At 51.0% G+C, this 27,725-nt stretch overlaps 2 protein-coding genes across 7 annotated transcripts in view; both read left to right on the forward strand.

Moving 5' to 3' along the window:
• PHC2 (polyhomeotic homolog 2) overlaps positions 1-13,034 on the forward strand; it is a 103,079-nt gene extending 90,045 nt beyond the window's left edge. For all 4 annotated transcript variants that reach the window (XM_084784633.1, XM_084784634.1, XM_084784635.1 and 1 more), the window contains 6 exons: positions 3,414-3,616; positions 5,028-5,157; positions 5,827-5,941; positions 6,963-7,104; positions 7,925-8,201; positions 11,630-13,034. In XM_084784633.1, the coding sequence (XP_084640759.1) occupies positions 3,414-3,616; positions 5,028-5,157; positions 5,827-5,941; positions 6,963-7,104; positions 7,925-8,201; positions 11,630-11,784 (1,022 nt within the window). In that variant the 3' untranslated portion in view covers positions 11,785-13,034. The remainder of the gene's footprint in view (positions 1-3,413; positions 3,617-5,027; positions 5,158-5,826; positions 5,942-6,962; positions 7,105-7,924; positions 8,202-11,629) is intronic.
• A 2,386-nt stretch (positions 13,035-15,420) lies between these two features.
• Positions 15,421-26,600, forward strand: A3GALT2 (alpha 1,3-galactosyltransferase 2). 3 transcript variants are annotated; one of them, XM_084784654.1, is made up of 5 exons: positions 15,421-15,576; positions 22,082-22,165; positions 22,332-22,421; positions 22,705-22,842; positions 25,407-26,600. In XM_084784654.1, exons 1-5 carry the CDS (start codon positions 15,527-15,529, stop codon positions 26,092-26,094), a joined length of 1,050 nt encoding a protein of 349 aa, XP_084640780.1. In that variant the 5' UTR covers positions 15,421-15,526; the 3' UTR covers positions 26,095-26,600. The 3 variants fall into 3 exon arrangements, with proteins under 3 accessions (XP_084640780.1, XP_084640782.1, XP_084640781.1); XM_084784656.1 differs by lacking the exon at positions 22,705-22,842; XM_084784655.1 differs by lacking the exon at positions 22,082-22,165.
• The last annotated feature ends 1,125 nt before the right edge of the window (positions 26,601-27,725 follow it).

Below are 27,725 nucleotides of genomic sequence, written 5' to 3' on the forward strand. Positions count from 1 at the left end.
AAAAAAAACTAAAGATTTCAGGGTCCTTGCTTCCCATCGGTGAGTATTGATTTGTAACCTGAGCTGGCGAGTGCCTGGGAGAGCGCCCTCCTTAGTCTCACAGGGTCCATGGATGGGCACAGGTCTAAGACAGTAAGGAAGGGATAGGAGCAGGGGACACTGCAGTTGAGCAGGGCTAGAAAGAGTCCACAAAAGGGGGCAAAGTATCAAGAGCAGCTTAGGCATGAACATCAGTGACCAATGGTCGGCAGCAGTGATCCCAGAATGGTAAGAAAAGTGGATTCCTTCCAGTTAATTCCATAGCACGTACCAGTGGCACGGTAAACTACTCACTTCCTGCAGCCTGTGCTCTCAGGCAGGACTGTGGCTGTTCAAAGGCACACAGTAGCCAGGTGAGGCAGTACATAGCTGTGGTCCCAGCGCTGGGAGGCTGGGAGACAGCATGGCTAAGACAGTAAGATCTCAAGATTAAGGCTGGCCTGAGCAACGTGGTGAGCCCCTTGTCTAGATGGAGAGACAGATAATGAACCAAAACTCCCTCTCTGAGGTGCACACTTGGTGGTCATTAAGGTAGGTCCTGACATCTTTATTTTATATCCCATCAAACAAGCTATATGTGAGGGCCAGGACGTGGCATAATCCACTCCCCGATAGAGACAGTCCCTAAGCTTTGTCTAAGCCTGTTTGATCAGTATACACATCCGCTTAGATTCTGTCTCTGATCTTAAGGAGCATAACCAGAGTTAGTGGGCAGAAACTAGCAGGAAGTCAGATTTGGACTCATTATAAAGAAGAACTTTGTAGTTGTACTCCCCAAGGTAGCAGCAGTCTACCTTAGAGTTAGTTCCTCTGTCGCTAGCCTTCAGACAGACAAATGCTGGGAGTCTCTGGGCAGGGAGCACCGTAGAATGTTCGAGCATTGGTAAGAGACTGGTTACCAGGTCAGCTGACTTGAGCTTTTTGTGATCCACAGGGTGTTGGGATCCTCAGGGACTGTTTCGCTGGGCTTTAAATAGGAGGAAAACAGCCTTCATCTAAATGTAGCATTCAGCTTTCGTAGTAAGCTTTATGTTTGAACAACACTTATCGATCATTTTAAATAAAATCTATATACCTATATATACTTAAAATATTAGAAAATAAAAGCAAGGGAAAAACTGAATAAACACAGGCTATAAAAGAGAAACAGTTTGATTGCTTGTGTTGTTAGCACCATCCTAGTTGTAAATTTGTTTTTCAGTTTCTGAACACTTTTACTGATTAAAAAGACTAATTCCAAACAGAATTTCCAGCCAGGGGTGGTGGCACACATCTTTAATCCCAGCATTCAGGAGGCAGAGGCAGGCAGATCTCTGTGAGTTTGAAGCCAGCCTGGGCTACAGAGTGAGTTCCAGGACAGTCAGGGCTGAATATGAAAACCTTATCTCAAAAATAAAAAAGAAAGAAAGAAAAGGAAAGAAAAATGGGACTGTATCTAGTTTTCTACAGAAAAGCCAAAGCTATTAAAATTTATCTCACATTAACATAAACATTTAAAGAATTTTTTATAACTTGTTGATATGGCTTTAGATCAAACAAATTAATTACATACACATATTAAGATGCAGATGTGGAGGTTCAGATGACAGTTTTCAGAGCTCCTTTTCTCTTTCCACCATAGATTCTAGGCTTCAGACTCAGGTCATACAGCTTGTCCAACAAGGACACCCACTGAGCCATCTCAGCAGTCCCAGGGGTTTGTTTTTTTATAGCTTATTTTTATTTATATGTGTTGGTGTGTTGCCTGCTTCACACATTTATGTCCATGAGAGTGCCAGATCTTAGAGTTACAGACAGTTGTGAGCTGCCATGTGGGTGCTGGGAATTGAACCCAGGTCCTCTGGTAGAGCAGTCATTGCTCCTAACCACTCAGCCATCTCTCCAGCCCCCAGGAGTTTGTTTTTTAAACCTCTTACCAGTCACCTCTCCTGGGTGGCTTCTGTTTGGCTCTGCAGTCTGTTGTTGGGTCCTGTAGGAATAGAGACCAAAGGAGGTCATAGCCTGTACTTTCATTATGAAAGGTTGGTCCTGGTTCTGTGGATCAGGACTGCTGTAAGAAAATAGAGCAGAGGTCAGAGATCTGCTGGAGCCTGGTTAGAAATTGTCACTAAAAACATCTGTTTTTATTTCCTTGTGTGCATGATTAGACACCATGAATTCCCATTTCCTGGGAATATTTTGGGTCCTTATTAAAAAATAACGTTTTCATAGGAAGTGTTGTACAAAAATTACCATTAACAATATATTGCAATTATTTTTTGTTTTATTATTTTAATACTGTTTTTAATTTTATCACACTACTGGCGTATGCTTAATACTAATAGCTTGTTGCTATAAAGAAACAGCTTTTCCACTTTTCTCTTTTAGGAAGTTCCTGGTTAAAGGTACCTCAGCTCACTGAGCACTTGGTGGTGACAGAACAAGCTTGGGGAAGAGGTTGGGGAGAGGTCTCTAAAATTGGGGTGTTGAAGCCTTGTACCCGCAGCAGTGAGGCACATCACTCCGGAGATGCTGGCAAAAGGGAAAGGAAGCTCAGCCTGAGGGCTGTGGGGCGCCCATCCCACTCTCGGGAGCCTTGTGTTGTTTCCAGAGGAGACGTTAGCAAGGTTGTCTGCAGAGAGATGGGAGCGGCTCTACGGCCTGCAGAGGGCTACATGGAGTATATCGTGCACTCTGAGCAAGACACATGAGTAAGGGTCAGGGTCAGCAGAGAGAAACGGCAGCTGCGCCAATATCTTCAACATTGGAGAAAGAAAATAACCCTGTAACCTAGTGCAGTGGCCTCCAAAGGATAGTGCTACTGGTGTTTCAGTCCCCCAGTTTCCTGGGCATCAGTTTCAGAGTGCTGTTAAAATCTGACTCTCCAAGGAGCCCCATAGAAGACTGCTTTAACCTCTGTCTGCCCAGCTGCTCTGTTACACCAGGAGTGTTTTAACCTTGGTCCACCACGCCTTCCTGTTATACCATGTAGAAGAGCTTCTTGGTTTGGCGCTAACTGTCTTGGTCACATTTGGAGCTCTCTGTAAGCTGAGTGTTGCTCTGTCTACCCTAGTACTGGCTAAGGTCTTACCTCCTCAGGGGCAGAATTCTGGCCTGCTCAGCCTGGATAGATCTCGAGTAGCTACTTAAGATCTCAAACAGCTGCAAAGCCAAATTACTGCAAAGCTGAAAGCACTCGCACTGCGTGGTCCGACCACGAAAGCACCATCCCTTGTAATAGGCTGTAGAAGGTAGGGCTGCCCGCCTGGCCCTGTGGCCTGGGTGTGCACTGTAGGCACTGGCTGTCCATCTCCACGCTGGCCTCTGTTCTGATTCTCATGTTCATCCCTGTTCTTATCCTCTCTCCTCCCCTCTCTCTCTCTCCTCTCGTGCAGAGACAGGGCAGGGCATTGTTCATGCACTGACCGACCTCAGCAGCCCCGGCATGACCTCAGGGAACGGAAACTCTGCCTCCAGCATCGCCGGCACTGCCCCCCAGAATGGTGAGAATAAACCACCACAGGCCATTGTGAAACCCCAAATCCTGACGCATGTTATCGAAGGGTTTGTGATCCAGGAGGGGGCGGAGCCTTTCCCGGTACGGACTACTTCTTTTCCCCTCTTTTTATTTTTTTATTTTTTAAGTATATTTTGGATGTGTACTAGAATATTTTTACAATTCCATGTAAATTTTCTGAAAATGTGATCAGTTCTACCCTTGCTCATTTCCCCCATCCTGCAAATGTCAGAATAATTTCTCTCTAGGATTGAGTTTCTCCAGAGTTCAAAATGACTTTATGTTCAAGAATAATTGGCAAGATCCTCTGGTTAGAAGTTTGTGCAGTTCCCTGACTGGTGACCTATGACCCCTTGAGTAGAGGGACTTAGTTCCCCTTGGGGTACTTGATGAAAGACAGTGGGCTTTGGAAAAATTTATACTTTATTGAATTTCAGTGCCAAAATCTGAACAGTAAAACTTCAGCCAGTTAGCAAAAGCAACCTGTTCTCAAGCTGTGTGGGAAATGACGATGGTGGCATGGGAGGGCAACCTGCGCAGTGCTCTCTGCGAGCAGAGCCTTGAGAAGGGAGTGAGTCAGGTGAAGGGGCCTTCAGAAAAGGCGCAGCTCAGGAGGCTTGTGTGTATTGGGAACCCAGTCCTCCCAGGGGCCATCTGCCTGCTGGTCATGCTTGGGATAAGTCACCAGAAGACTAAGCTTGATTCCTGCACTGGGCAAACCACTTTCTGAACTGCCAACAGACAGGCACATTTGTGGCCTCTCCTCTGGAGGTTGGCCAAGGCCAAGGGCCGATCTCCCCGGAGCAGCTTACCGTATAAGGAGCTAGCTCTGGTCCCTGCCCCCTCTAAAACCCAGGCTGGTCCTCCTCTTGCCTCTGGAGAAATACTGGAGGTATCTTAGACTGCACAGTGTAGACAGACAGAGGGCCAGCTCACACCGTTCTAGAGCCACATACTATGCAAGCTGGCCACCACGTTACCCAAACCAAACAAGGAGCCACGGAGCAAAGCCACCATGAAGGCTGCCAGCCACGGGGCGTGTCCTCTGGCTAGAGTTAGTTGTGCCCTGTGACAGCCTTTTCTCTGGCTTGGCTGTGGTTAGATAGAGAACAATATGAAATCAGGGGTGCTAAGTTTCTTGTAATACACTCTCACACTTAGCCCTACCCCTCCTGGTGCCCTCTAAACACACGGTCTGATACCTGACCAAATGAGTGGTGAGGGAAATTTGATCTGCATCCCTTGGACACACCTAGGCAGAGAATACCCCTGACTTCTTGAGTTGTCCCCATGTGGAGGTGCCCACCGTTTCTTGCTTTGGGAACCAACAGCAGAAGAGAGACTTGAGTGGGCCACCCTTGGACGATGGCATGCGGGAGAATGGGGAGGGGTTGATATCTGCCTGGCTACGTTGTACCTGTAATATAATAAGGCTGCAGAGCAAGGAGTCTAGGAGCTAATCCTTGTGGCCTCTATGTCACCTGTCCTCTAGGTGGGACGCTCGTCCCTGCTGGTGGGGAATCTCAAGAAGAAGTATGCACAGGGGTTCCTGCCTGAGAAGCTTCCACAGCAGGATCACACCACCACTACTGACTCAGAGATGGAGGAGCCCTACCTGCAAGGTAAGCGCCACAGTTGTGGGGCTCAGGTCTTCTGGGATAGGCAGAAGGGGGGGCCTCACAGGTCCCCTTTCTTGTGTCTGTGGAGGAACCCTGAGCGGCGGCCAAGGAACATTTCTTCCCAGTGAACATTTCACCAGCGCCTGCTCAGCTTCTGTCCCTGTAGAACAGGGACAGGAGGAATAAGAGCCTCATCCCCTGCCTCTCCAGCAACACAACCACATGCCTTCAGAACGTCACTTCCTGTGGGGGCCGTTGCTGGGCTCTAGAAGTGAGGGTAAGGACAGCACCAGGCAGGCGTACGCCCCTTTTGCTGCCTCAAGAGGCTGCCTTTGAGGCGGGATGGCTCTAAGGCATAGCTGTGGCCAGGCAAGGACGGTTCTTAGCTTGTGTGAGCCTTCTGCTCCTTTCATGGTCATGGGAAGGATGCTAGCTTTGCCCAAGTCTGCTGTGCCCCGGGCACACAGTTGGCAAGACCCATCACCAACACTCTCGAGGAACTCCAGTGGGAGACCTAGTCCCTTCACAATGAGTGGCAAAGGCTGCCGTTTTCTAAATGGATGCCACTGGGCGTTATATCCCAATGACATGAAGAGGCAGGACAGGAAGCACCTGTGGCTGTCTACCTGTCACAGTCTCTCCCCCACATTCAGCCGTTTCCATATTTTACAGAATCCAAAGAGGAGGGTACCCCCCTCAAGCTCAAGTGCGAGCTCTGTGGACGGGTGGACTTTGCCTACAAGTTCAAGCGTTCCAAGCGCTTCTGTTCCATGGCTTGTGCAAAGAGGTGAGTGGCCTGAGCCCCACTACTGTGCCAGCTCCTTTCATGTCTCTAGGATTGTACCTTGTGTCCTCCTTCAAGTAATCACCTGCCTTGGATGCTGCAGGTGAGGCTCATTTACCCTATGAGCTCCCTGGCCTACCTAGTTAAGGCACTGTATCCAAGTGCATCAGGTGAGTGCACTGGGCCTGGGAAACCAGAAGAGCCTCCTCTTCCTGGAGTATGAGAGGAAGCTTTGCTGTCCAAGCAAAGAAAGCAGCCTATTATCTGGGCCCCAAGGGCAGCTGCCATACACTTAGGGTAAAGCTGTCCGCAGAAATAAAACATCCCAGAACCATGGCAAGCTTTTATCCCGCCTGGAAAATTGATGATGATAAAAACCACTGACATTTATTGAGATGCTGCTTTAAAGCAGGCGTGGTGCTGCAGATCTAGACCCCAGCACTTGAATGGCCAAGGCAGGATTGACTCAAGGATGAGGTTAGCCTCCACTGTAGAGCAGGGACTGCCTGAGGAGACCTTGTCTCAACCTAAAACAAAAGGAGACAGACAGGTAGGCAGACAACTCTTGTGGGAACAGCTTAACCTTGAAAGCCTAGAACACGAAGATAACTCTCTAGGTTCTAGGCAGAGGTGGTGTGTGTGATGCCTCAGAGTTCCTGTTGTCAGCCATGCTGCCCAGTCTGTGCTGAGGGAGCCAGAGCCTTTGGTCAGGCAGTCAGGCCACACTCCAGGACAGTAGACAGAGTACTTGCCTGGCATCATGGTGTGCAGCAGCCATGAGGTAGCCATGCTCTGGGTAGTTGAATTAAACACGTCGCTGGCAGTCCCTCATATCCTCATGAGCCCAGTTTCAGAAGGCACCTGGAATCACGCCCTGACTCCCAGAAGGGCTCAGAGCTCCCATGCCTGCCAGAGACTCACAGGAGTCAGAGTTCGTGCCTGTAGACAGGCGGAGGTTTCCCAGATGGCGGGCTGTCTGTGCCACCCAGGGCCCTGCTCTGACTCGCTTGCTCCTGTCTGACAGGTATAATGTGGGATGCACCAAACGAGTGGGACTTTTTCACTCAGACCGGAGCAAGCTGCAGAAGGCAGGGACCACAACCCATAACCGCCGACGGGCCAGCAAGGCCAGTCTGCCCACACTTACCAAGGATACCAAGAAGCAGGTAAGAGGCCAGAGCCCTGTTCCCACAAATGCTCCAAGCGTCACATGGCATGCTGTTCCTTCCAGCACACTGCTTTCACCTCTTACAGGTGTCACATCCAGCCTTTCCCGGCTCCCTTAGGGCTCTTCCTTTAGACCTAGGGGTCTTCACCCTTCCAGGAGTCTGACCCTAGAATTACCCCCTTGAGGTTGCCATCCATTCTTGACTTCTGGTTCTCACCTGTTGGCTCTGTGAAGAAAAGCTGTTCAGTTACCTTCTTGTTAGGCTGGGAGAGATGGCTGCAGCCTCCACTGTTTCCCCTACTACCTTTCTGCCTCCCCTCCCCCCGTGAAAACTGGAGCACCAAGTTGACAAGGGTGTTCCTCCATTAAGTAGTTTCCCACCAGTTCCATGCGAGGAACCCTGTTGTGCACTAAAGGTTCAAGGGCACACTCTTAAAGGAGCTCGCAGCCAAGCTTGGCAGTCTCCGCCCTTGCCTCCATCTTGCTGTGGAGATGGCTGGTGGTCCTGTCTTGCACCTTGTTAAGAATCTGCTAAGTGCTGCAGTCCAGACTGTACGCATGCAAGAAGTTCCTCCTGCTAGTCCGGGCCGCACTAAACATCACGTAGAGAGCGGACCGAAAAGCACATCATTGTGGTACAGCACAGCACGTGGGACAGTGCTGAGGGGCTGAGGGCTGAAGAGCAGGAAGCACAGGAGATGTGACTCCACGAGTCGTGAACCACACAGAAAGGGCGCAGCTCCGGCCTCCACCTGTCCTGGATATGCTGGAGTGCTCGTTCTCCAGTCCTGAAGACCGCTGTTTCTCTCTGCTCCCAGCCCTCAGGCACTGTGCCCCTCTCAGTTACTGCTGCCTTGCAGCTGACACATAGCCAGGAAGACTCCAGCCGGTGCTCAGATAACTCAAGCTATGAGGAACCCCTGTCGCCCATCTCAGCCAGCTCGTCCACCTCCCGACGGCGACAAGGCCAGAGGGCTCTGGAGCTCCCTGACGTGCACGTGCGGGACCTGGTGGGCATGGGGCACCACTTCCTGCCCAGTGAGCCCACCAAGTGGAACGTAGAGGACGTCTGTGAGTTCATCCGCTCGCTGCCAGGTAAGCGCCTTAGAAACTCTTCCCCTGCTGGACTGGCAGGGGGTGAGGAGGGAGTGGGGGGAGCAGCTGCCACTAGGACTCTGAGGAACCCTTCAGGGCTGCGGTGAGAGCTGCTGCTCTGGGAAGTGAAGTACATCAAGTACATGGGGTGGAGGGCAGGCGGGTCTGCGGCCGCCATCAGCACTCACACTTGGGAAGGCAGATGACCTGGCATTCCAGATTCCTCCAGGGGAACCCCAGAACTTCTCACCTTTCTGCCAGCCTCACACATCCACTGCCAGGTCAGCAGTAATGGCAGCCACAAGCCTGTTGCAGGGCGGTATAGAAACTGGGAGCGCAGTCTTGGAGGCCAGACAGGACTGGTTCCAGTTCTAGCACTCTCACTTAGCCTAGTTTATTGTCCATCACTGTCCCCCCAAATTTGCCATACAGTTACTGTGGGTGAGGACATAGGAAGTCTCTGCAACCCTGTCCCAGGGTCCTTTATAAGGATGTAGCCTTGTGTCAGCCAAGGCCTAGGCCACCTGAAGGCCTCTCAGGGACTGTAGGATCCTCACATGGTGTGCAGGAAGGGACTGGCTGTTGGCAGGTGGCCTCTATATGGGCCTCTTAGAGCAAGCAGGATAACAGGTTTTCCCCACAGATAGTAGATTCTAGAGAGCAACTTGAAGAAACCATCTGCCCTCTCTCTACTCAGCCTCAGAAATTACATTCTGCTGTTCCTACAGTGTCTTATTGGCCACACAGATAAGCTCTGCTGTTCCTACAATGTCTTATTGGCCACACAGATAAGCTCTGCTGTTCCTACAATGTCTTATTGGCCACATAGATAAGCTCTGCTGTTCCTACAGTGTCTTATTGGCCACACAGATAAGCTCTGTCCTTTGGGGAAACTCACAGGCTGACTTAGCTGGGGTTTCTATTGCTGGGATGAAACACCATGGCCAAAAGCAAGATGGGGAGAGAAGCATTTGTTTGATTCACACTTCTACATGTGGTCCATTATTGAAGGAAATCAGGACAGGAACTCAAGGCAGGAACCTGGAGGCAGGAGCTGAGGCAGAGGCCAAGAAGGAGTGCTACTTACTGGGTTGCTCCCCATGGCTTGCTCAGCCTGCTTTCTTATGGAACCAGGACCACCAGCCCAGGGACGACCTCAGCCTCAGTAGGCCGGGCCCTCCCCCCATCAGTCACTAGTTGAGAAAATGTCTGACAGGCTTGCCTACAACCCAGTCTATGCAGGCATTCTCTTGAGTCAAGTCTGGGCATGGAGAGCGCTGGCCCTGCTGCACAGGTGTGGTTCCCTAGTCTAGAGATCTGAGAAGTAAGACAAGTTGTCTCTTGCCCACCACAACCCTAGGACCTAAGAGGTAACGGAGGGAAGACAGGAAACACGCAGGCAGCTCTGACCCACCAGCCCTGGGTAGCCCTGGTTGCCATTCCCTTCTAAGAATTCAAAGCCTGGAGTGACTTACCCACCCTGAGTCACCTGCCCTTTCCGGAAAGGCCGCCTGAGTGTTAAATTACAGTGCTTATTGTAATTCCTGCTTTTACTTCCTATTACCTCTGAGCTTTTCAGTCCCACCTGGCAATATTTCTGACAATATAATTTTCTTAAAAGTCTCTGAATCTTGTTGGGGTTCATTCCATCAAACAAAAACCACACCTCAAATCATCTTTCTGTAATGTCAGATTTCTTCAGGGGCCTTGAGGATTCTTGGGAGTCCTGCAGTTGGTCGGAATCCATGTGGCCAGCCTATGGACACCGTGGAGAGCCTTTCCTCCAGGTTGTCACTTTAGGTCTTCAAAGCCTTGAAGGGGGGGAGGGGGCGTTGTTTAAGGCAAGGTCTTCCTATGTAGCTCAGCCTAGGTTTGAACTCATCATCCTCCTCCAGCCTGAGTCTCCCAGTGTTTTTGTTACAGGTGAGGGCCGCTGCACCTTAAGGAAGCATGTATGTTACACCATCAGTTTTACAAGAGGTCTCATCCTAGCCTAGAAACTGTTTGGGGAGGTTTCTGGTTGTTGGTTTGGTTTGGTTTTGATTTGGGTTTTTTGTTTGGTGTTTGGTTGTTTGTTTAAGATTGATTCATTACGTATACAGTGCTCTGCCTTCATGTACACCTGCACACCAGAGGACATCAGATCACAGTATAGATGGCTGTGAGCCACCATGTAGTTGCTGGGAATTGAACGCGGGACCTCTGGAGGAGCAGTCAGTGTTCTTAACCTCTGAGCCATCTCTCCAGCCCTTGGTTGTTTTTTAAAGACAGGCTCTCACTATATAGCTCTGGCTGTCCTGGAACTTACTCTGTAGACCAGGCCTCAAACTCAGAGAGATCTGCCTGCCTCTACCTCCCAAGAGCTGAGATTAAAGGCATGTGTCACCACACTGGACACTCTTTTCTAATCCCCAGCACCATTGGCCGTCTGAAGAGCTGAGGGCTCCTGAACCAGCAAATACTGGCCATGGTACATAGAACCACTTTTTCTTTCTTTTCCTCCTCTCTCCAACAAGAAGCCAGGACACACCCTCAGCCTTCTGCCTGAAATGTCTTTTAGCCACTCAACTCACTGGGAGCTGCACTTCCTGTCCCCAGCTCCATGTTGCTGTACTTGCTGCTTTCTAACGGGTGGCTGGATCCTAGCCTTTCCAGCCCCTGGGAGCAGTTTCCTCTCTCTCCTTTCAGGTTCCAACAATGCTTTCCTGTGCTGTGGGACTCCTACTCAGGGTCCCAAATCACCTTGGGCAGTCATTGTTCCTCTGCCGGTCCCAGCTGCTGCCAGGCCCAGTACTAGACCATCCCTACTTGTTCAAAGTTTTTAAATATTTCCCCTCTATCTAGAGTACAAAAAAATCTGTTATCAATATATTGCTGTGAGACAAATTACTTGAAAGCTTGGCTTTAAGCAGTAATGACCCATCCATTTTCTCAAAGTTGTATGGATCAGGCATTTGCTGTGGCTGCAGTGGAAGTCTCACTGAGGACGTCAGCCAGGACAGCAGCATCTGAGGTCGAGGCCAGCATCCACTTCCAAACAGCTCAGTCAGAATGGCAAGAGGCCTCTCCTGCTAGCCACCAGCATCTCTCCAGAGGAGGCTGAGGGAGAGTTCTGCATGGTGCTCTGTTTGCCCTTAAATAAGCTATGTGCAAGAGTAGGGAAAGCCACTGTCCTCTGTGAGGCTTCAGCAGCCACATGCTTGCCCTCTGTACCAACCCAACACCTGGGACAGTCAGTCAAGGGAGGGGTTGGAACAAGGGTGTGCCTGAGGAAGCCAGCATCCTGACTCCTGGGCTCAGTCAGTAGCCTCTCAGCTGTCAGACGAGAACAGCAGAGAACAGCAGTACTGCCCTAAGGCGCCATGCTGAGGGTTTTGCGAGCCAGGGCTTGTCTCTAACTGCTGCTGTTTGTCCATGGTCGTCCTCAGGCTGCCAGGAGATTGCAGAGGAGTTCCGCGCCCAGGAAATTGATGGGCAAGCCCTGCTGCTGCTCAAGGAGGACCACCTGATGAGCGCCATGAACATCAAGCTGGGGCCTGCCCTAAAGATCTACGCACGCATCAGCATGCTCAAGGACTCCTAGGTCTCTGCTGCCTGCCCGCCGCCACCCACAGGGCAGCTGGGGGTTAGCCCCAGGCGGGCGCCACCTCCTGATGGAGCAGAGCCACACAGACATTCCTGAGGAGCCCAGGATAGGGCCGGTTGGAGGGAAGGGGCTCTCCCTAGGGGTGCAGCTGTGAGGAGGTCTGAGTGCCTCGTCAGTGGCTCTCAGGGGCCATTTCTGTGGGAAGGGAGAGGGAGGTGGCACAGAAGATGGGGCTTTGCGCTTGTAAATACTGATAGCACTGGCTTCCTCCAAAGTCCCAATGTTCTAGCCCGCTCCCTTCTCCTTTCTCTGTCCCCCGTTTTCCAGGGGGTTTATGGTCAGGGCTCCCCAACCTGAGTTGGGTTACTCCAAGGGCAGCCAGCAGGCCTGGACGGGGTCTCGAAAGCCCTTGCCTTCTCCCTTCTCTCTCTCTCTCCAGGCCGGGCTACCCTTCCGCTGCCAGCTTCTCCCCTTCAGCCTGTCCCCACAGCACCCAGGGGTCCTATCCCTGTACCCTCTACAGGTGGAGAGAGAGAAGCTGGGCCTAGTTTGGCCATGCCTGCTGGCGCAGACGCCTTAACGCTGTGTGTATGACTGACTGTGTGACTGGGAGCCTGGATTGACTGACAGGCCATGAGCTCCCTCTGGCATCTCCAGGTGTTTTGTAGCAAACAGCCACTTAGTGCTTTGTCCTGGACTCCACTCAGCCCGAGGCTGGGGAACAGAAGGAAGGGCAGATCCCAAGAGTTGGAGATTAGAGTGCCCCTCCAGATGGCAGGAGGGTTCTGGGAAGGTCTCCTTACACGAAACTTGCAGTGTGTCCTGCTGGCTGGCAGACAACATAAGGAAGCTACAGAGGCTAGGCCACGGAACCCAAAGGCCGAGCCTCCTGTTGCTTACCTGCCTGCCCTCCCTTACACACACTTACACACTCACCCATGGGAGGCAGTTTGTAACTGAAGACTGGCTGGAGGCACTGTGGAAGCATCCTTTGGCTTTCCACCCCCACACTTGCTTGTAAAACTTGTACAGCCTAACAGCTACCTAAAGGGGGGCAAACCAGGAAGGGCTGGGGCCTGCCTCTCACTTGCCCTGCCCTTTACCAACTCTGGGAAGTCAGACTCTTCCTGAGAGGGGTGGGCACTTTCTCAACTTGCTCTGCCCCCTTCCCCATACCCGGCAGGGTTGGAAATGAAGGACTTTTTTAACCTTTTGTTTTGTTTTTAAAAAATAAATTGTAAAATCTGCCTCTTCTGTGGCTTTTTCCCAGGGATGACTGTGTGCCTGAAATTTTGTTCTTGGGCGAGGGTGGGACCTGGGTTGGGGAACAGCATATCCATAACACTTGGCTAGGACTAGATCATTTCATTGCCCTCACTCCAAATCAACATCCTTCAAAGTGAAATGCAGGCCTCCTTCGGAGCTGAGCTTCCGCCTGCCATCCCCACCAAGGCCACATGGAAAGCCAACATCCCGGCCTCTCCGGTGTCCAGCAGCTGTGTCTAGATGGAGCTGCTCCATGCTCACAAGATGCAGGGACTTGGGGACAGCTTTGGTTCACTCAGCCTTTGGTGCGTCAGATGCTAATCCTGCAGTAGAGGGCTAGGTAGGGAAGAGGGACCTAAGCCTTTCAAGGAGGAAGGCGATCAGATGTGCTGTTAAGTACAGGAGCACAGTGGGAGGGCAGACCAAGGTGAAAGCAGCCAGGTGGGTGGAGCCTGAGGTGGGCTATTTGCCTCTTGTATGATGGTGACAACCCAGGGCTTGCATAGTCTTAAGAAGCCTGCCACTAAGCTACTTACAGATAGACTTGTTTTTGTTTTTGTTTTTTTCGAGACAGGGTTTCTCTGTGTATCCTTGACTATCCTGGACTCACTTTGTAGACCAGGCTGGCCTCAAACTCACAGCGATCCACCTGCCTCTGCCTCCCAAGTGCTGGGATTAAAGGCATGCGCCACCACGCCCAGTTTAGCTAGACTTTTCTTAAGGTGCCTCGGAACCTACTAGAACCTCTGCAGGGATGTTGGACATGATAATTTGAGAATCAACACTCCTGTCTTGATGGCTGAACCATGGCGGGGGGGGGGGGGGAGAACCTATTAAAACGTCATTACCCACTGGAGTAATGTCCCAGTGAGTCCAAGACCCAGAGACTGGTGTCTCAGAAGTGGAGGGGAAGCTTGGGGAAAGTAGCCTGAGTGAGGGAGCCCCCCTAGTCAAGAGAGCCTCCCCCCTGTCCTTTTGATCTCTGGGCTTACATGGCCTTGGCCAGTCTTACCACTTGAACCTCTATTTCCCCTTGTTGGGGGAAAAAAGTACCAGTCCTACTTGTCTGCTTTTAAGTGTGTGATGGGAAAGAAGCCATGGCTGCTGCTTTCCCATGTAATGGATGAATTAAGTCAGCCGAGTGGTCCACGCTCAGAAGGAAGGACTTAGCCTGTCTCATGGTTGGTGTTTGTATTTTGAGACAAGGTTTTATGTAGTCACAGCTGATCTGGAAGTGATAACGATTACAAAGGTGAGCGACTGTTCCTGGCTGCTACTGTGAGTTTGAAGGCTATGTTCTTAAATGCATTTTTTTTTCTGGCATTTACACTTTATATAGACTTTCACAAATGTTTGGTCATGACCCACAGCTTAAAAAAAAAAAATCCCCTTCAATTCCAGCACTCAGGGGGCAGAGGCAGGCAGATCTCTGTGAGTTTGAGGCCAACCTGGTGTACAATTCAAGTTGCAGGACAGCCAGAGCAGTTATACAGAGAAATCCCATCTTTAAAAAAAAAAATTAATTACCAATTTCCAACCTTGGAAATATAAATTGTATACGCTTTACACACTCACATACATAAACATGTGAATAGTCCCCTTATGTACAGTACATTCCAATGTCGTTCTCAGCCATTTCCCTGTCCAACACATATTTCATACCACACATAAACCACTAAGCTGACTTCTGGGCTCTCTAAAAAGATTCAACTTAAACTTTAAAAACTACTGCACGCGCACTTCGGCAGCACATATACTAAAATTGGAACGATACGTCCTTGCCCCTGCGCAAGGATGACACGCAAATCCGTGAAGTGTTGCTTTTTTTTTTTTTAATGTGATGGCTCCTGTCTTTTATCTCCACGCTTGTGAGGCAGAAGCAGGAAGATCTCTTGAATTTGAGGACAGGCAGGGCTACACAGAGAAACCCTGTCTTGAAAAAACAAAAACAAAAAAATGGCTGCCAGTGTAAGGTTGGCAGCCATGATCTTACGTGACTCGCCGAGTGGCAGGCATATGCACCCCACACTACGGAGGAGGCAAAGGGCTCTACAAGGAGCGAAGCTCCCCAAGCTACATGGCTGCTTTTCCTGGATAGGGATGCTGTACCCTGACTCTCGCCCCTCCCAGAAACAAGCACTAACGCAGCGCTCCAGATCCCAAAGGGAACAAAGAGAAGCCTGTACGTATTACTCGGGACTTTGCGCCGGCCAGTCTAGCCTCACTTGCCCACTCTTTTCTAGATACTTGGCCCCAAAGGGCTTCCCAGCCCCACCCCGCCCCAGGACCAGTCCTTACCCGCAAGCTCCACCTTCTGGCTCTAGAATTTATTGGCCATCCATCCCAGAGTACCTCAATGGGTGTGGTTCCAGAGGCTGAGAGGCAGAAAGGAACTGCTTTGTCCCCGTTAGCCACTTTCACTGTGAGCAAGTAGGCCATTTCTTCCACCTCTCGGGGCTGAAAAAAAAATCTGATGGCAGGCTATGACAACAGGCTTCTCCCAATGGCTCTCAAGGGATTCAGGTGAGTGGGTTCAGTGCCTGCAGGTGTGGGGGAGGGGGTGGGGTGTACAAGGATAAGCCCCAGGCTGATTGACCCAAGAGGGATTCCGTCAGATGGTAGGCTTGCTGAGGGAAAAGTGCTGCCCCAAGAACAAGAGGGGAAGGAAGGAGCAAGGGCAAAGAGAAGCTAAGGAGAGCTCCTCTTCCTTTGTCCCCCAGAAGAAAGCCGGGGTGCAAGGCTGCACACACCCTCCTGCATCTGAGAGCTCTCTTGAAAGCAGAGAAAGGGGTGAAGGAATGGGACCTAACGGGCAGTAAGCTATCTTCTGCCATGCCCACAGGTCCTTCAGCAAAATTGGACCAAGAAATGTGGAGAAGTGGGTCACACGGGCATTTCCAGAGTAAAGCTGGTGCCTCAGGCAGAGGAAGAATGGTAGAACGCTACAGTCGTCCCACCCCCATCCTGGGTCCTAGCACCCACCCTCACCTAGCCCTTTAATCCAGCTTGGGCTGCTCAGGGCCAGCTCTGTCTGGATGCCCCCATTAAGGCCCAGTGCCTGTGGGTAAGCATTGCTTTCCCTACTCTGGTGTGAGAGAGGGCCGGCTAGAGCAGTCGCTGGGGACAAAGAGAAGTCAGCGCCAGCCTGTCCTTGCTCCTGCTGTAGGGCCAGTCTAGCCAGCTGCTAGGGTTCAGAGTGGGCTGCAAGCAGAGCGGGGGAAGGAGCAGGCTTCTCACAGCAACCACACCAGCCAGACATGAGGTCGCTGAGGAGCCAAAGAGCTTTGCAACTGGAGCAGGTGGGGGTCACGCCGGGTAGGCCAAAGCTCAGGCCCACCGGCACTTAACCAGCCACTTCCCTTCTGAGACCCAGACCCCTCTCTTGGCAGAGTAGTACAATCCAGCTTCCTCCCCAGGCACTGTGGTCAGGCTTGGGCTTCGGCAAGACCTGGAAGTGGTCTCTGCAGAGTCTGGCCCCATCAGTACCCAGGATTAGGAGTAAACACAGACTTAACTCCTGGAGCGAACGGAGTTTTAAGCAAAAGATTCACGGTGAGTTAGGAAAAGAGAGTAACGTTAAAGCCATTACTTAATTGACTTCTAGCAAAGTGAGTGTTAATGCCGCCAGGTGTGAGGCAAGTTCTGGACCTTGGTTACAAGACTGCAGAGTCTACTAGGACAGCCAAGTTCCTAGGGCGGACACGGGAGAGGCAAGGACGAAAGGAGAGGTCTGGTGAAGGTAGAGATGGAGGAAGGGGGGACCAGATGCCAAGGAACTGGGAGATGAGTGACGGAAGGCGGGGAAAGTGCCTTGGCAAAGACAGGTGTGACAAGACCAGTGAGTCACGGGAAAGCCAGGAAACGGAACGGTGGGGGCCGAAGGGCAGACAACCCAGCAGCTTGACTGGGAGGGTGCTACACAAATCCTCATGTAAAACAGTGGGGGCAGAGATGACAGAGCGAGTGGGCTTCCGTGTGTAGACCTGGAGACAGCTGTTGTTAAGGGAGAATGGGGTTCCGGGGTCACAGGAACACAAAGGAAAGAAAGGACGGGAGAGGGAGAGGCAGGAACTCGCAAACTGCTGGGTGAGACGCTGTGGGTTTAAGGTGTGTGTGGACAGCAGTCTAGGGGATACAAATACCCGTGGTCATTGTATCCCTCCAGAGGGCTGGAACCACAGCCCGGTAGGCACATTACAGAAATTAGACACCAATTAAAGAAAGGGTGCAGCCTTAATGTGCAGGGTTGAGCACAACTGAAGGGCACTTAGTCACAATTTTAAAAGGCCCCAAATCTATATATAACAGCAAGCAGTAACTTGTGGCTACTGAGCCCCCAAAGTGTGCCGTATTAAGTCAAAGCTAGAAATTAGACTTAGGACGTAGACTTAGGGAAAAATGGGCAAGGAGATAAGTCAAATTCCATATTGCCAATTACATATTAAAAGGGCATTTTGGATATGTTGACATAAATTTAAAAAAATTGTTCAGAATTCATTTTACTGCTTTGCTTTTGTCCCATGGCTACTGTAAGGTGTGATGTCTCCTACACGGATCACATTTGATCCTAGGGAGCTCTGCTGTCCTGGCATCCCCAGTAGAGGCTAAGGCAGCTCTGATGGATACCGTGCCCGTCAGCACATGGACACACCGGGAGAGGGGCCCCTGCCATGGGTGTGAGACCTGCCTCTCTGTGGAGTTCTGCATCCATTTCTGCTGCTTCTCACTGGCCACACTGACCTCCACGGTCAGACGCATGCAAGTGCTCCACCCAGTCCTGCTGGCCTAGCTTACGCCCCTATTTTATTTTATTTGTTCTTTTGAGACAGAGTTTCTCTATGTAGCCCTGGCTGTCCTCACTCTTTGGACCAGGCTGGCCTTGAACTTGAGATCCACTTGCCTCTGCCTTCCAAGTGCTGGGATTAAAGGGATGCACCACTTTTTTTTTTTTTTTTTTTTTTTTTTTTGCTAGCATACAGAGCAGTTAGGTGCCACTATGGCACTTTCAGATAGATTTGTCACTGTCCTTCACTCATATCCATCTTCACTCCTTTCATTAGTCCCCTTCTTCCCTACAAATACACATTTTCTTTTTCTTTTTGTTTAAGGTGTGTGTGTGTGTGTGTGTGTGTGTGTGTGTTTCAGTACACGTGTAGAGGTCAGAGGACAACCTGCAGGGAGCCAGTTCTCTCTCTCTCTCTCTCCCTCTTCCGCATGGGTCTTGAGGGCTGAGTCTAAGTCATCACTCGGGCTCGCCAGCAAGCACTTCCACCCTCCCACCAGCCACCATATGCTTTTTTTTTAAAGTCCTGTTAGAACATCCTTGGACAGTCTGCTGTATAGACTGGAGGTGCACGGCCAGGGAGCATGGCCAGGTGACACCAATGCACAGGCCATGTCTCGAAGGCTCCTTCAGCCCTGCTAAGAGATGTGGACTTCATCTTGCAGTTGGCCAGAGGTGCGAATTCTCTGGTCCTTTGTGGAAAAACAAAACAAAAAACAAAACAAAACAAACAAAAAAAAAAAAAAAAAAAAAAACCAAGGCGGTTTATGAAGACCTGAGTTTGATACCACACTTGTCACCCTAGAAAGTAGGAAGATGGACACAGGTGGATCCCGAGACCCTGGTCATTCAGACTAGCCTATGTGACAAATTCCTAGCCACTGAGAGACCCTGTCTTTAAAAACAAAGAGGGAGCTGGGACAATAGCTCAGTAGTAGACCATCTGCTTAGCTCATAGGAGACCCTAAGTTCAATTCCCAGCACAGGCAAAAAATGTAGGGGTGCAGTGGGGACAGGCTTGCAGAAGGATGACCGAGGTTGACCTTTGCTTGGTCTACAAACACGTCTATGTGTACCTCGACACACATGAATCTGCACACAAATGAACACTTACACGTTACACAGACACACAAAGCACTCTAAGGAGCTCACAGACAACTGAGGAGGAGAGGACGAGAGCCCCTCCCGTAATAATTTTACACCTGTCCTTAAGTGGTTGCTTTGCCCCCATTTTCCGGTGTGTATTTTTATTCTTGTTCACCAGCCGTTGTGATGCCTGCTCTTTTTAAATTCTGCTTTTTTTTTTCACTTCACGCTCCTGCGCAAGACAGTTTTCCACAGGACTGCAGTCTTCACGTAGCCGGTCCCTTTGACACTGGGGCCTTTCTCGGGTGCACCTGAGCAGCTCAGACAAGGCCAGTTGCTGTGACTCCAGCTCCCCCCTCTGCACATACCGTCCACCGACTGCAAACCTTTCACTTCCTCCGCCGCAGGAAAGTCACCCACATCCTTCCACACCCTCTTACACCGCCACACACTTACACAGCATCCACCTCCTCACCTGACACACACATAAACCCAGCACTCAGTGCCTGGGCTGGTCGCCTCCACCTCAGCTCTCTCCCCCACAACACTCCTGCCTTGCTGGCGAACCCCAGAACTCGCTGTGGAGCTCCAGGCCTTCCCCACCCCCAACCAGGGAGATATGGTTTGTCTCTTGGGTCCAGATACAAATATCTCTGCCATCAATGGCCACACCGTGCCCATCCCTTCTCCAAACCCTTCACCATTTCTTTATCTCCAGTCAGTCACCAACGCTCTGCCAGCAACTCCTGGCCCCTGACTGGCTTCCTTATCTCTAGCCATGTTCCCCGACCCAGCCCACCATGTCCAGGTCCAGAGTCCAACCTGAATAATTCCACGAATAGCTCCCCCCTCACCGGACACTAAAAATCTTCCCTTAATGGTAGGCCTTTGGGTGCATTGGTCTTTCCTTCTAGGAGGTTTCCCTCCCCCTCCCCCCCCCCCCGCGCCCCTTTCTAAATAGTTTCTATTTCTCTGATGCCTGGCTCAGAGACTCCTCTAGGGAGTCTTGGAAAGCCTCCTGGCACCCTCTTTCCTATCCCAGGCTGGTGTGCCACACTCTACCTATCGTGTGTCGCCCCCCCCCCCCCGCCCTCCCAGGGTTCACTGCGCAAAGCTCTGCCCTCACGCCACCTTCCTCAGTGCAACCTTATCACCTTCACTCCTCGTTTTAAAGTCAGGGTCCTTCCTACCATCTCACTCACTTTGATGCCTTGGACCCAGCACAAGGCTTGGTGCCACACTGTGACCAATACACAACGCCAAGAGCATGGCCAAGCACATACTGATAAACACCTGGGCATAGGACCACCTTCGATACCCAAGGGCATCTTCAAAGAGAAGGGCAGAGGTTAGGACAAATACAGGAAGCTAAGCAGCTCCTCAAAAGGCCAGGACAATTCCTACTCTACCAGCAGACCAGGTGCCCCCTTTTTCATATTGTATGCTGGCAGCCTGGCTGTTTTCATCATAGTCTTTTTTTTTTTTTTAAGGTGATCATTTTATAAACAAACGCTGCCACTGGGTTCTAATTTGTATGTCTTTGCCTACTAGTAAGGTTGAACATTTTCTATATATTTGCCTACTAAATGCTTTTTTTTTCCCCTCTCCTTTGAGAATTAAGCTACTGGTGTGACACAGGCACTGTTAAGGGAGGTTGGTCATTTCAAAGATGGCTCTGGGGGCAGGAAGGGGACTGAGGTGGCCAAGGTCACATAGAGGCTACAGAGGACAGAAAAGACATAGACAAAGAGACCTAGGGAGACCAACCTGTGTGAGGTAGAGGTAGGGGTAGGTAAGTGTGGGAGAGGTAAGGGCTGGGCTGCGTGCTGGCTTCTGGCTCAGTCACCCCTCTGAGGCTGTCTGTGCTGAGAGGATTCCCACATACGCACAAGTATAAGGTGGGTTCTTTGAGGGAATCCTAGGCACATAGGGTGTGGAGCCATTCTAACAGAAAAGGGAATCTGATGTAGGCGGCCTTCCTGAAAGAGATCATAAAAACGATGGCGGGGGGGTGGGGGGGGGGTGAGATGCAGAGTGACAACAGGAGGAGGATCTCATGTGGGTAGGACGCATTATCAGTGCCCCAAGCAGCTGAAGTTCGCTGAGTTTCCAATGTGCAAGGCTTGCTCCAGTCACCTAGCTGACATTAAGTCCGAGTTCAGAGTCAGCCTCTGAGGGTGCTGTGCTCAGTATTCCACCTCCCTCATGGAAAACTGATGTTCAAAGAGCCAGCCTTACTAACAAAGGGTAACACCAGAGTTCAAAACAGGCACCCGGTCCCCATATCTGCTCTTTGCTGTGAGGCTCTTACAGGAAAAAACAAAAACAAAAACAAAACACTACCGCCAAGCCCGGACTGCAGCTTGAACTCAGTGGGCAGGATACCAGGTCAGGTTGAACTGGCTGCCACCGACATATGTCTGCCCAGTTCTTTACTCCCAATACCAAGCCACAAGTTCCTTTCTCCTCATGGACTTTCCTCCCCACATCCAAGAGCAGCCTCACTACACAACTCATGAAACATACCAGACCTAAAGGCTATCATCCTCCAAGCCTGGCCAAGTCACACCATGCCACAACCTGTCCAAGCAACAGACAGGACTCTGCGCCCCTTAGACAGATCCTGCCAGGCAGGTGAACTCCTCCAACCCAAGGCATGAGGCAAGAGGACGGGAGGTCCTTTAAGGGTTGAGGTGAAGCTGGGATGACGCTCAGTGACAGTAATCTTGCCCTTGATTCTCAGCAATGTAAAGACAACGTCATCCTTAAATGCCAACATATAACATGTCTTATATATTACCAGAAAGATACAACCGTCGGCAAACCCTGCAAGGCTTAGGTCAGACTGTCCACTGTGCTGCCATCTGTGGGGGAGCCAGAGGGGCAAGGAGTGCTTACTGTCATTTCTCCATGTGCCTTCTCTGCCCAGCCCATCTCTGGAAGGATGCGTGAGACACAGATACCACTGGCCACCTGTGTGTGCAGAACTGCAAAAGGCTTTGTGCCATGCAAACTCTTGAATCCGTTTGAATGTCTGTGCTGCGTGAATAACATAATAGATTCTTACTCAGAAATGAAATAAAGCGGGAGAATCCGGCAATGATTTCTCTCTTGTCTAAGTAAGTCACTGATGCCCCTCCCCCTCAACCACCACCCCAGGGCCAAGAAGAGACTCCTGTGGTGGCTCTTCCTGTCTGCATCTGGTGTCTTAGGCCTGTACCTATCCGGCTTCCGCATTCTCAGGTACTCCTCCATGCCCAGGGTCAGGGTGAGAGTGGAACTTTCCAAGGGCCTCCTGAGGGAAGGAAGGAGGTAGCTGGCTGGCTTAGCCTGGGCGAAGGATCTATGGGGCTCTCCCCACCAAACAAGGAACATGCCAAATGTCCCTTCCTGTTTCTGCCACCCACAGGTACTTAGAAACCTTCATCCCCATGGGCGTCTGCCCTGCAGCCACCACGCCTCTGCTGAAGGACAATTTCACGGGTGCTCTGCACCACAGGTAATTGTGTGAATCAAACCATTCTCTCACTCAGCATGTCCACAAACTACACAGGTCTGCCCCGGGCCCCTGGCCTCTTCTTATCCACATGCAAGCATTCTGTCTTTGGTCACCCTGTCTACCTGGTTGGTTCTAAGCTAGGAGTCCTTAGGGATGTCTGTGAGTCCCTAAGGCCCAGCAGTGGGGAAGTGGCAGTAAACAGGTACCAAGCAGCTGGGCGAACACAACTGTCTTTCTTCTTCCTCCTCTTCCTCCTCCTCCTCCTCCTCCTCCTCATGGCAAGGGCCCGGCCTGAAGTCCTGACCTGTACCTCTTGGGGAGCCCCAATTATCTGGGATGGCACCTTCGACCCACATGTAGCTGAGCAAGAGGCGAGACGGCAGAACCTCACCATTGGACTGACTGTCTTTGCTGTAGGCAGGTAAGGCCCAGGGAGGGGACGGCGCTCATAGGGAGGGAGCAGGAGGCCGTGCACATGGATGAGACCCCACAGAGCCTTGTTCCACGCCATAGGCACTCATAGCGCAGCTACAGGTCGTACCTACTGTCTCAGACTCTCAGGCGAGCACGGAAGCACCCTGGGCTGCCCCCTCCTCGCTGGACAGCAATGCCAGAGTCCACCCAGGAGCCAGGGCTCTCAGAACTAGTCCTGTGTGGTGGGGGTGGGGGGAGGGGTGTGGGGGAGGGGGGAAGGGGCTGACATAGATCTGGCACACATGGAAACATTGGGCTTGTAGTAAAGACATAAAAGAGCTTTTTGGGTTAATGAGGAGAAAAGAAGGGCCTTAGCAAGTGGCTAAACCTAAGGTCCTCAGTGTAGATGACACAGCGTGGCAGTGGCTTTGCCAGCAAAGCCTGATGAAGGAAGAAGGGCCAGGAGCCCAGCAATGCACAAAGGGGTGAGTTCAGGCTAGGTATGGAAGGGCATGAGGGTGGGTGACGCCGGAGGATGACATTGTTAGAACTGACAAACCGCTTGATCACAGAGCTCGATGAGGTAGGCCCGTCTGTGTTGTGAGTGAAGGAAGGATCAGGGCAAGTGAGCTAGATGAACAAGGGTCTCAGCAGGTGACACAGCGAGGTTTCAGAGGTATGACATTCATGGTGACCACGTCAAGGGAGTAGCCACAGAAGCCGGTCTCTGAGGAGGACAAAATTATTGCAGAGTGAGGAGTCTGAAAGATAGGGCCTCGGGTGTAGAAGGAGCCAGGTGGGTGGAAGAGGCGAAGGACAGGACACTGCCCTCCCGTTGTGGGTGGGAGGGGGAGCCCAGGGTCACTAGCAGTGCAGAAGGGCTTCCGGGCTGGGTGTGGAGTCAGACCTACAGCCCTAAGTCACAGATCAGCGGAGGGCAGGACAGGGCGGGGAGCGGGCAAGGCTCCTGTGAAATGAAACGGGAGCACCCACCCAGGAAGAAACACCCAAACACTTGCGCAAAGAAGTCTGAGCCACTGGGTACCACAGAGAAGTGTTCAAGTTTTTTCCCAGCTGTGCCCCAAACCCCACATAAGGGAGAGAAACCCAGGAGAGTCACCCCAGGACAAGGTGGCTTGAAAGATCCTCAGAGCTGGCCCAAGAGCAAGGGGACTGAGCTGTTAGACCACTTGGGGGCCTTTGTGCCTCTGTGCGTTAGAGGACCCTCCGTGAATTCCAGGAAGGATTTTTGTGAACCTTACACTCTGAGATGCTGACCCCACAGGCCCACCAGAAATTGAGCATCTGGAAGTCAAGGGCCCAGCCCCAACACCACCCTGGGCTCAACACCTTTTTCCACCACTTAGCAATTTTTTTTTTTTTAATATTTGTCCAAGTGACTCTAACTCTTTAAAAGACAGCACATGCACTTAGCGGCCTGTGCCATGTGGCAAATGTTCAGACTATTAGCCTTGATCACTAATCCTTCAAACTTCTGGTGTCCCAGGTTACAAGGGATGCAAACTATCAGTATTCAGGCTGGAGAGATGGCTCAAAGGTTAAGAGCACTGGCTGCTCTTCCAGAGGTCATGAGTTCAGTTCCCAGCAACCACATGGTGGCTTACAACAATCTATAACGAGATCTGGTGCCCCCTTCTGGCCTGCAAGCATACATGCAGGAAGAATACTGTATACATAATAAATAAATAAATCTTTTTTTAAAAAAATTGTCAGTATCTTGAGCATTCTGCTTGTCCTTGTGAAGAATGGTCTTCAACAAATGCTTTAAAATAAATTGCTATAGGCAGGAATTCAGGAACTCCCAGGAAGGGCTCTTTACTGCCAGATGTCTGAGTCTCAACTGGGAAATCAATGACTAAAGAGCCACATATGCCTCCCACTCCACAGTCTCCCTCCATGGCTGGCTTGGGCTATGTATTAATTTACAGCCTGGGAAGGAAAAGGTTTATTTCAGCTACTTCAGTTGGTAATCCGAGAAAAGAAATCAGGGCAGGAACTCAGAGCAGGAACCCAAAGGAAGGAACCTGAAGGCAGAAGGCACGGAGGAATGCTGCTTACTGGCTTGCTTGTGCAGCCTGCTGTTCTGTGCGTCATTGCGTCATAGCATCCTCTGGTCCTGGGACTGCCTTCCACCAGGCTGAGAGGACTTCAAACACCTCCTGTCCTCTAAGAGTGGTCCAGCTCAGTACTGCCTGGGTCAGAGGAGTCAGAAAAAGTCCACACTCAACGGAACAGAACAGGGCAATTCATTCCTTCCAGAGAGACATGGCGGGCAGCTTTCAATCCTGTTTGTTTGTTTTTTTAAAGTTTTTTGAAACAGGATTTCTCTCTGTGTAACAGTCCGGGCTATCCTGGGCTGGCTTTTGCAAACAAGGCTGGCCTCAAACTCACAGTGATCCGCCTACCTCTGTCCTCATCCCCACCCCCACCCGCAATGCTGAGACGCCTGCCTCAGTCTCCCACCACCCCAAGGATTGGATCTGGGATTGCATGGCCTGGTGTGGGCAGGGGTGCAGATGGCGGGACTAACTCTGCCTGCCTGCCTGGCAGGTACCTGGAGAAGTACCTGAAACGCTTTCTGGAATCGGCAGAACAGCACTTCATGGCGGGCCAGAACGTGGTGTATTACGTGTTCACCGATCGCCCTGAAGCAGTGCCCTACGTGGCGCTGGGCCAGGGTCGCCTGCTGAGGGTGGAATTTGTGCAGCGAGAGAGGCGCTGGCAGGACGTGTCCATGGCGCGCATGCGCACTCTACACGAGGCGCTGGGAAAGCAGCTGGGCCAAGAAGCTGACTATGTGTTCTGCCTGGACGTGGACCAGTACTTCACCGGTAACTTCGGGCCCGAGGCGCTGGCCGATTTGGTGGCACAGCTGCATGCCTGGCACTATCGCTGGCCGCGGTGGCTGCTGCCCTACGAGCGGGACAAGCGATCGGCTGCCGCGCTGTCGTGGGGGGAAGGGGACTTCTACTACCACGCCGCGGTGTTCGGGGGCAGCGTGAAGGCGCTACGCAAGCTGACGGCCCACTGTGACCTTGGCCAACAGCTGGACCGTGAGCGCGGCATCGAGGCGCTCTGGCAAGACGAGAGCCACCTCAACAAGTTCTTCTGGCTGTATAAACCCACCAAGCTGCTGTCGCCTGAGTTCTGCTGGGCCCAGCCTATTGGCTGGAGGACAGAGATCCACCACCCTCGCCTGCTCTGGGCGCCCAAGGAGTACGCACGGGTGCGAACCTAGCAGGTCCACCCTGGCCAGCCAGGTGCAGGAGCGTCTTTGGCACTGCGGGTGTGGAGTGCGGACTGTAGGATGTTTCAAAACCATGAAGGCAGTTAGAGCTGGTAACAATGTCTCTGGAAGGGGGACTTTGGAACTCAGAGGTATTGAAAAGAGGCTAAGGTACCTGGGGCCTATAGACCCTTAGTCACCAACTTGTTAGAGAGCCCTTTAGCTCAACCAAGATGCAATTTTTTTTTTAACTTATAAGTTTATTTTATGAGTAATATTTTAAACAGACAGAGTAGTTAATGATCTTTCTAAAAGATCAGGGTATGGGGCTGGAGAGATAGTTCAAAGCCGCCTTGCAGAGGACCTGGGCTCTGTTCACAACAGATCTACCGTGAGTTCATAACAGTCCCTGTTCCAGGGAATTTGCTGCCCTCCCTCACCTATACTCTGTGGGCACTGCATGTACATGGAGCACATATGTTTTGCATGCAGGCAAAACACCTACACATAAATATATCTTTTTAGGGGCTGGAGAGGTGGCTCAGTGGTTAAGAGCACTGCCTGCTCTTCCAAAGGACTCAGGTTCAATTCCCAGCACCCACATGGCAGCTCACAACTGTCTGTAACTCCAAGATCTGACACCCTCACACCAATGTACATAGATTAAAGTTAAATAAAATATTTTAAAAAAAAAAATATATATATATCTTTTTAAAGTAAATCAGTTATATTTTAAATAGAATCAGGGCAGGCAATAATATATGAAGTCATTTTTCCTTATGCTAGAATTTTGTTTTTTAAATTAATCTGGCAGGATGGATGAGTGAAAATTACAGTGAAATTATAGAACCGAAAGAAAAACAGAGGTGAGGATTTGTTTCTTAATGCAGAAAAGAAGGTAGAGTGGTGGATGTGAAGTCAGGACAAATGTTATTAGAGACCGTATGTGAGAAGTCATTATAGGTTTAACTGGCTCTTACAGTATACAAGGCAGGGGCCTGAGCTCAGAGATACTGAGCACTGCTGAGAGTGCGACTTGGTGCTAGATGAAAAAAAATTTATTATTATTATTTTTTTTTTATTTTTTTATTTTTGGTTTTTCAAGACAGGGTTTCTCTCTGTGTATCCTTGGCTGTCCTGGACTCACAGCAATCCGCCTGCCTCCGCCTCCCAAGTGCTGGGATTAAAGGCGTGTGCTGTCACTGCCCGGCTTCTACCACCTTTCCTTAATGAAACAGATGCAAATTATTAAAAGGCGAGAGGCAGCTTTTGTAGCCCAGGTATTTGTCAGCAGGTGGAAGTGCAGCAAGTGGCGCCTTCTAGTGTTAAGCCTTTGCCTGGGCGTTGGGGTCAAGGCCTTTCTTAGCTCTTGGTAGCAGCTGATGTCTCAGTTTCTGAGTGGATCTCTGGTGTCAGGGTTACCCAGACCTTGCCGGTGGCCAGTGTTACAGCTTCTGAGTCTCCCGTATCGGAGGCTTGACAGGTGTCTAGGATCGTTCCTGGGATCAGCACCTGTGGTTTCTCTTCTCCTGGTCCTCGCTGCCTCTGCTGTCTCTATAGTTTATGCTCTGGGTCCTCTCCGCATCTGTTCAGCTGCCTCTTCTTCCACCATTAAGCAGGCTTCCCACTCCCTGTGGCCTGGC

This window comes from Acomys minous, assembly GCF_964271855.1.
Source record: "Acomys minous genome assembly, chromosome: 6".
In the NCBI taxonomy this organism is placed as follows: Eukaryota; Metazoa; Chordata; class Mammalia; order Rodentia; family Muridae; genus Acomys; species Acomys minous.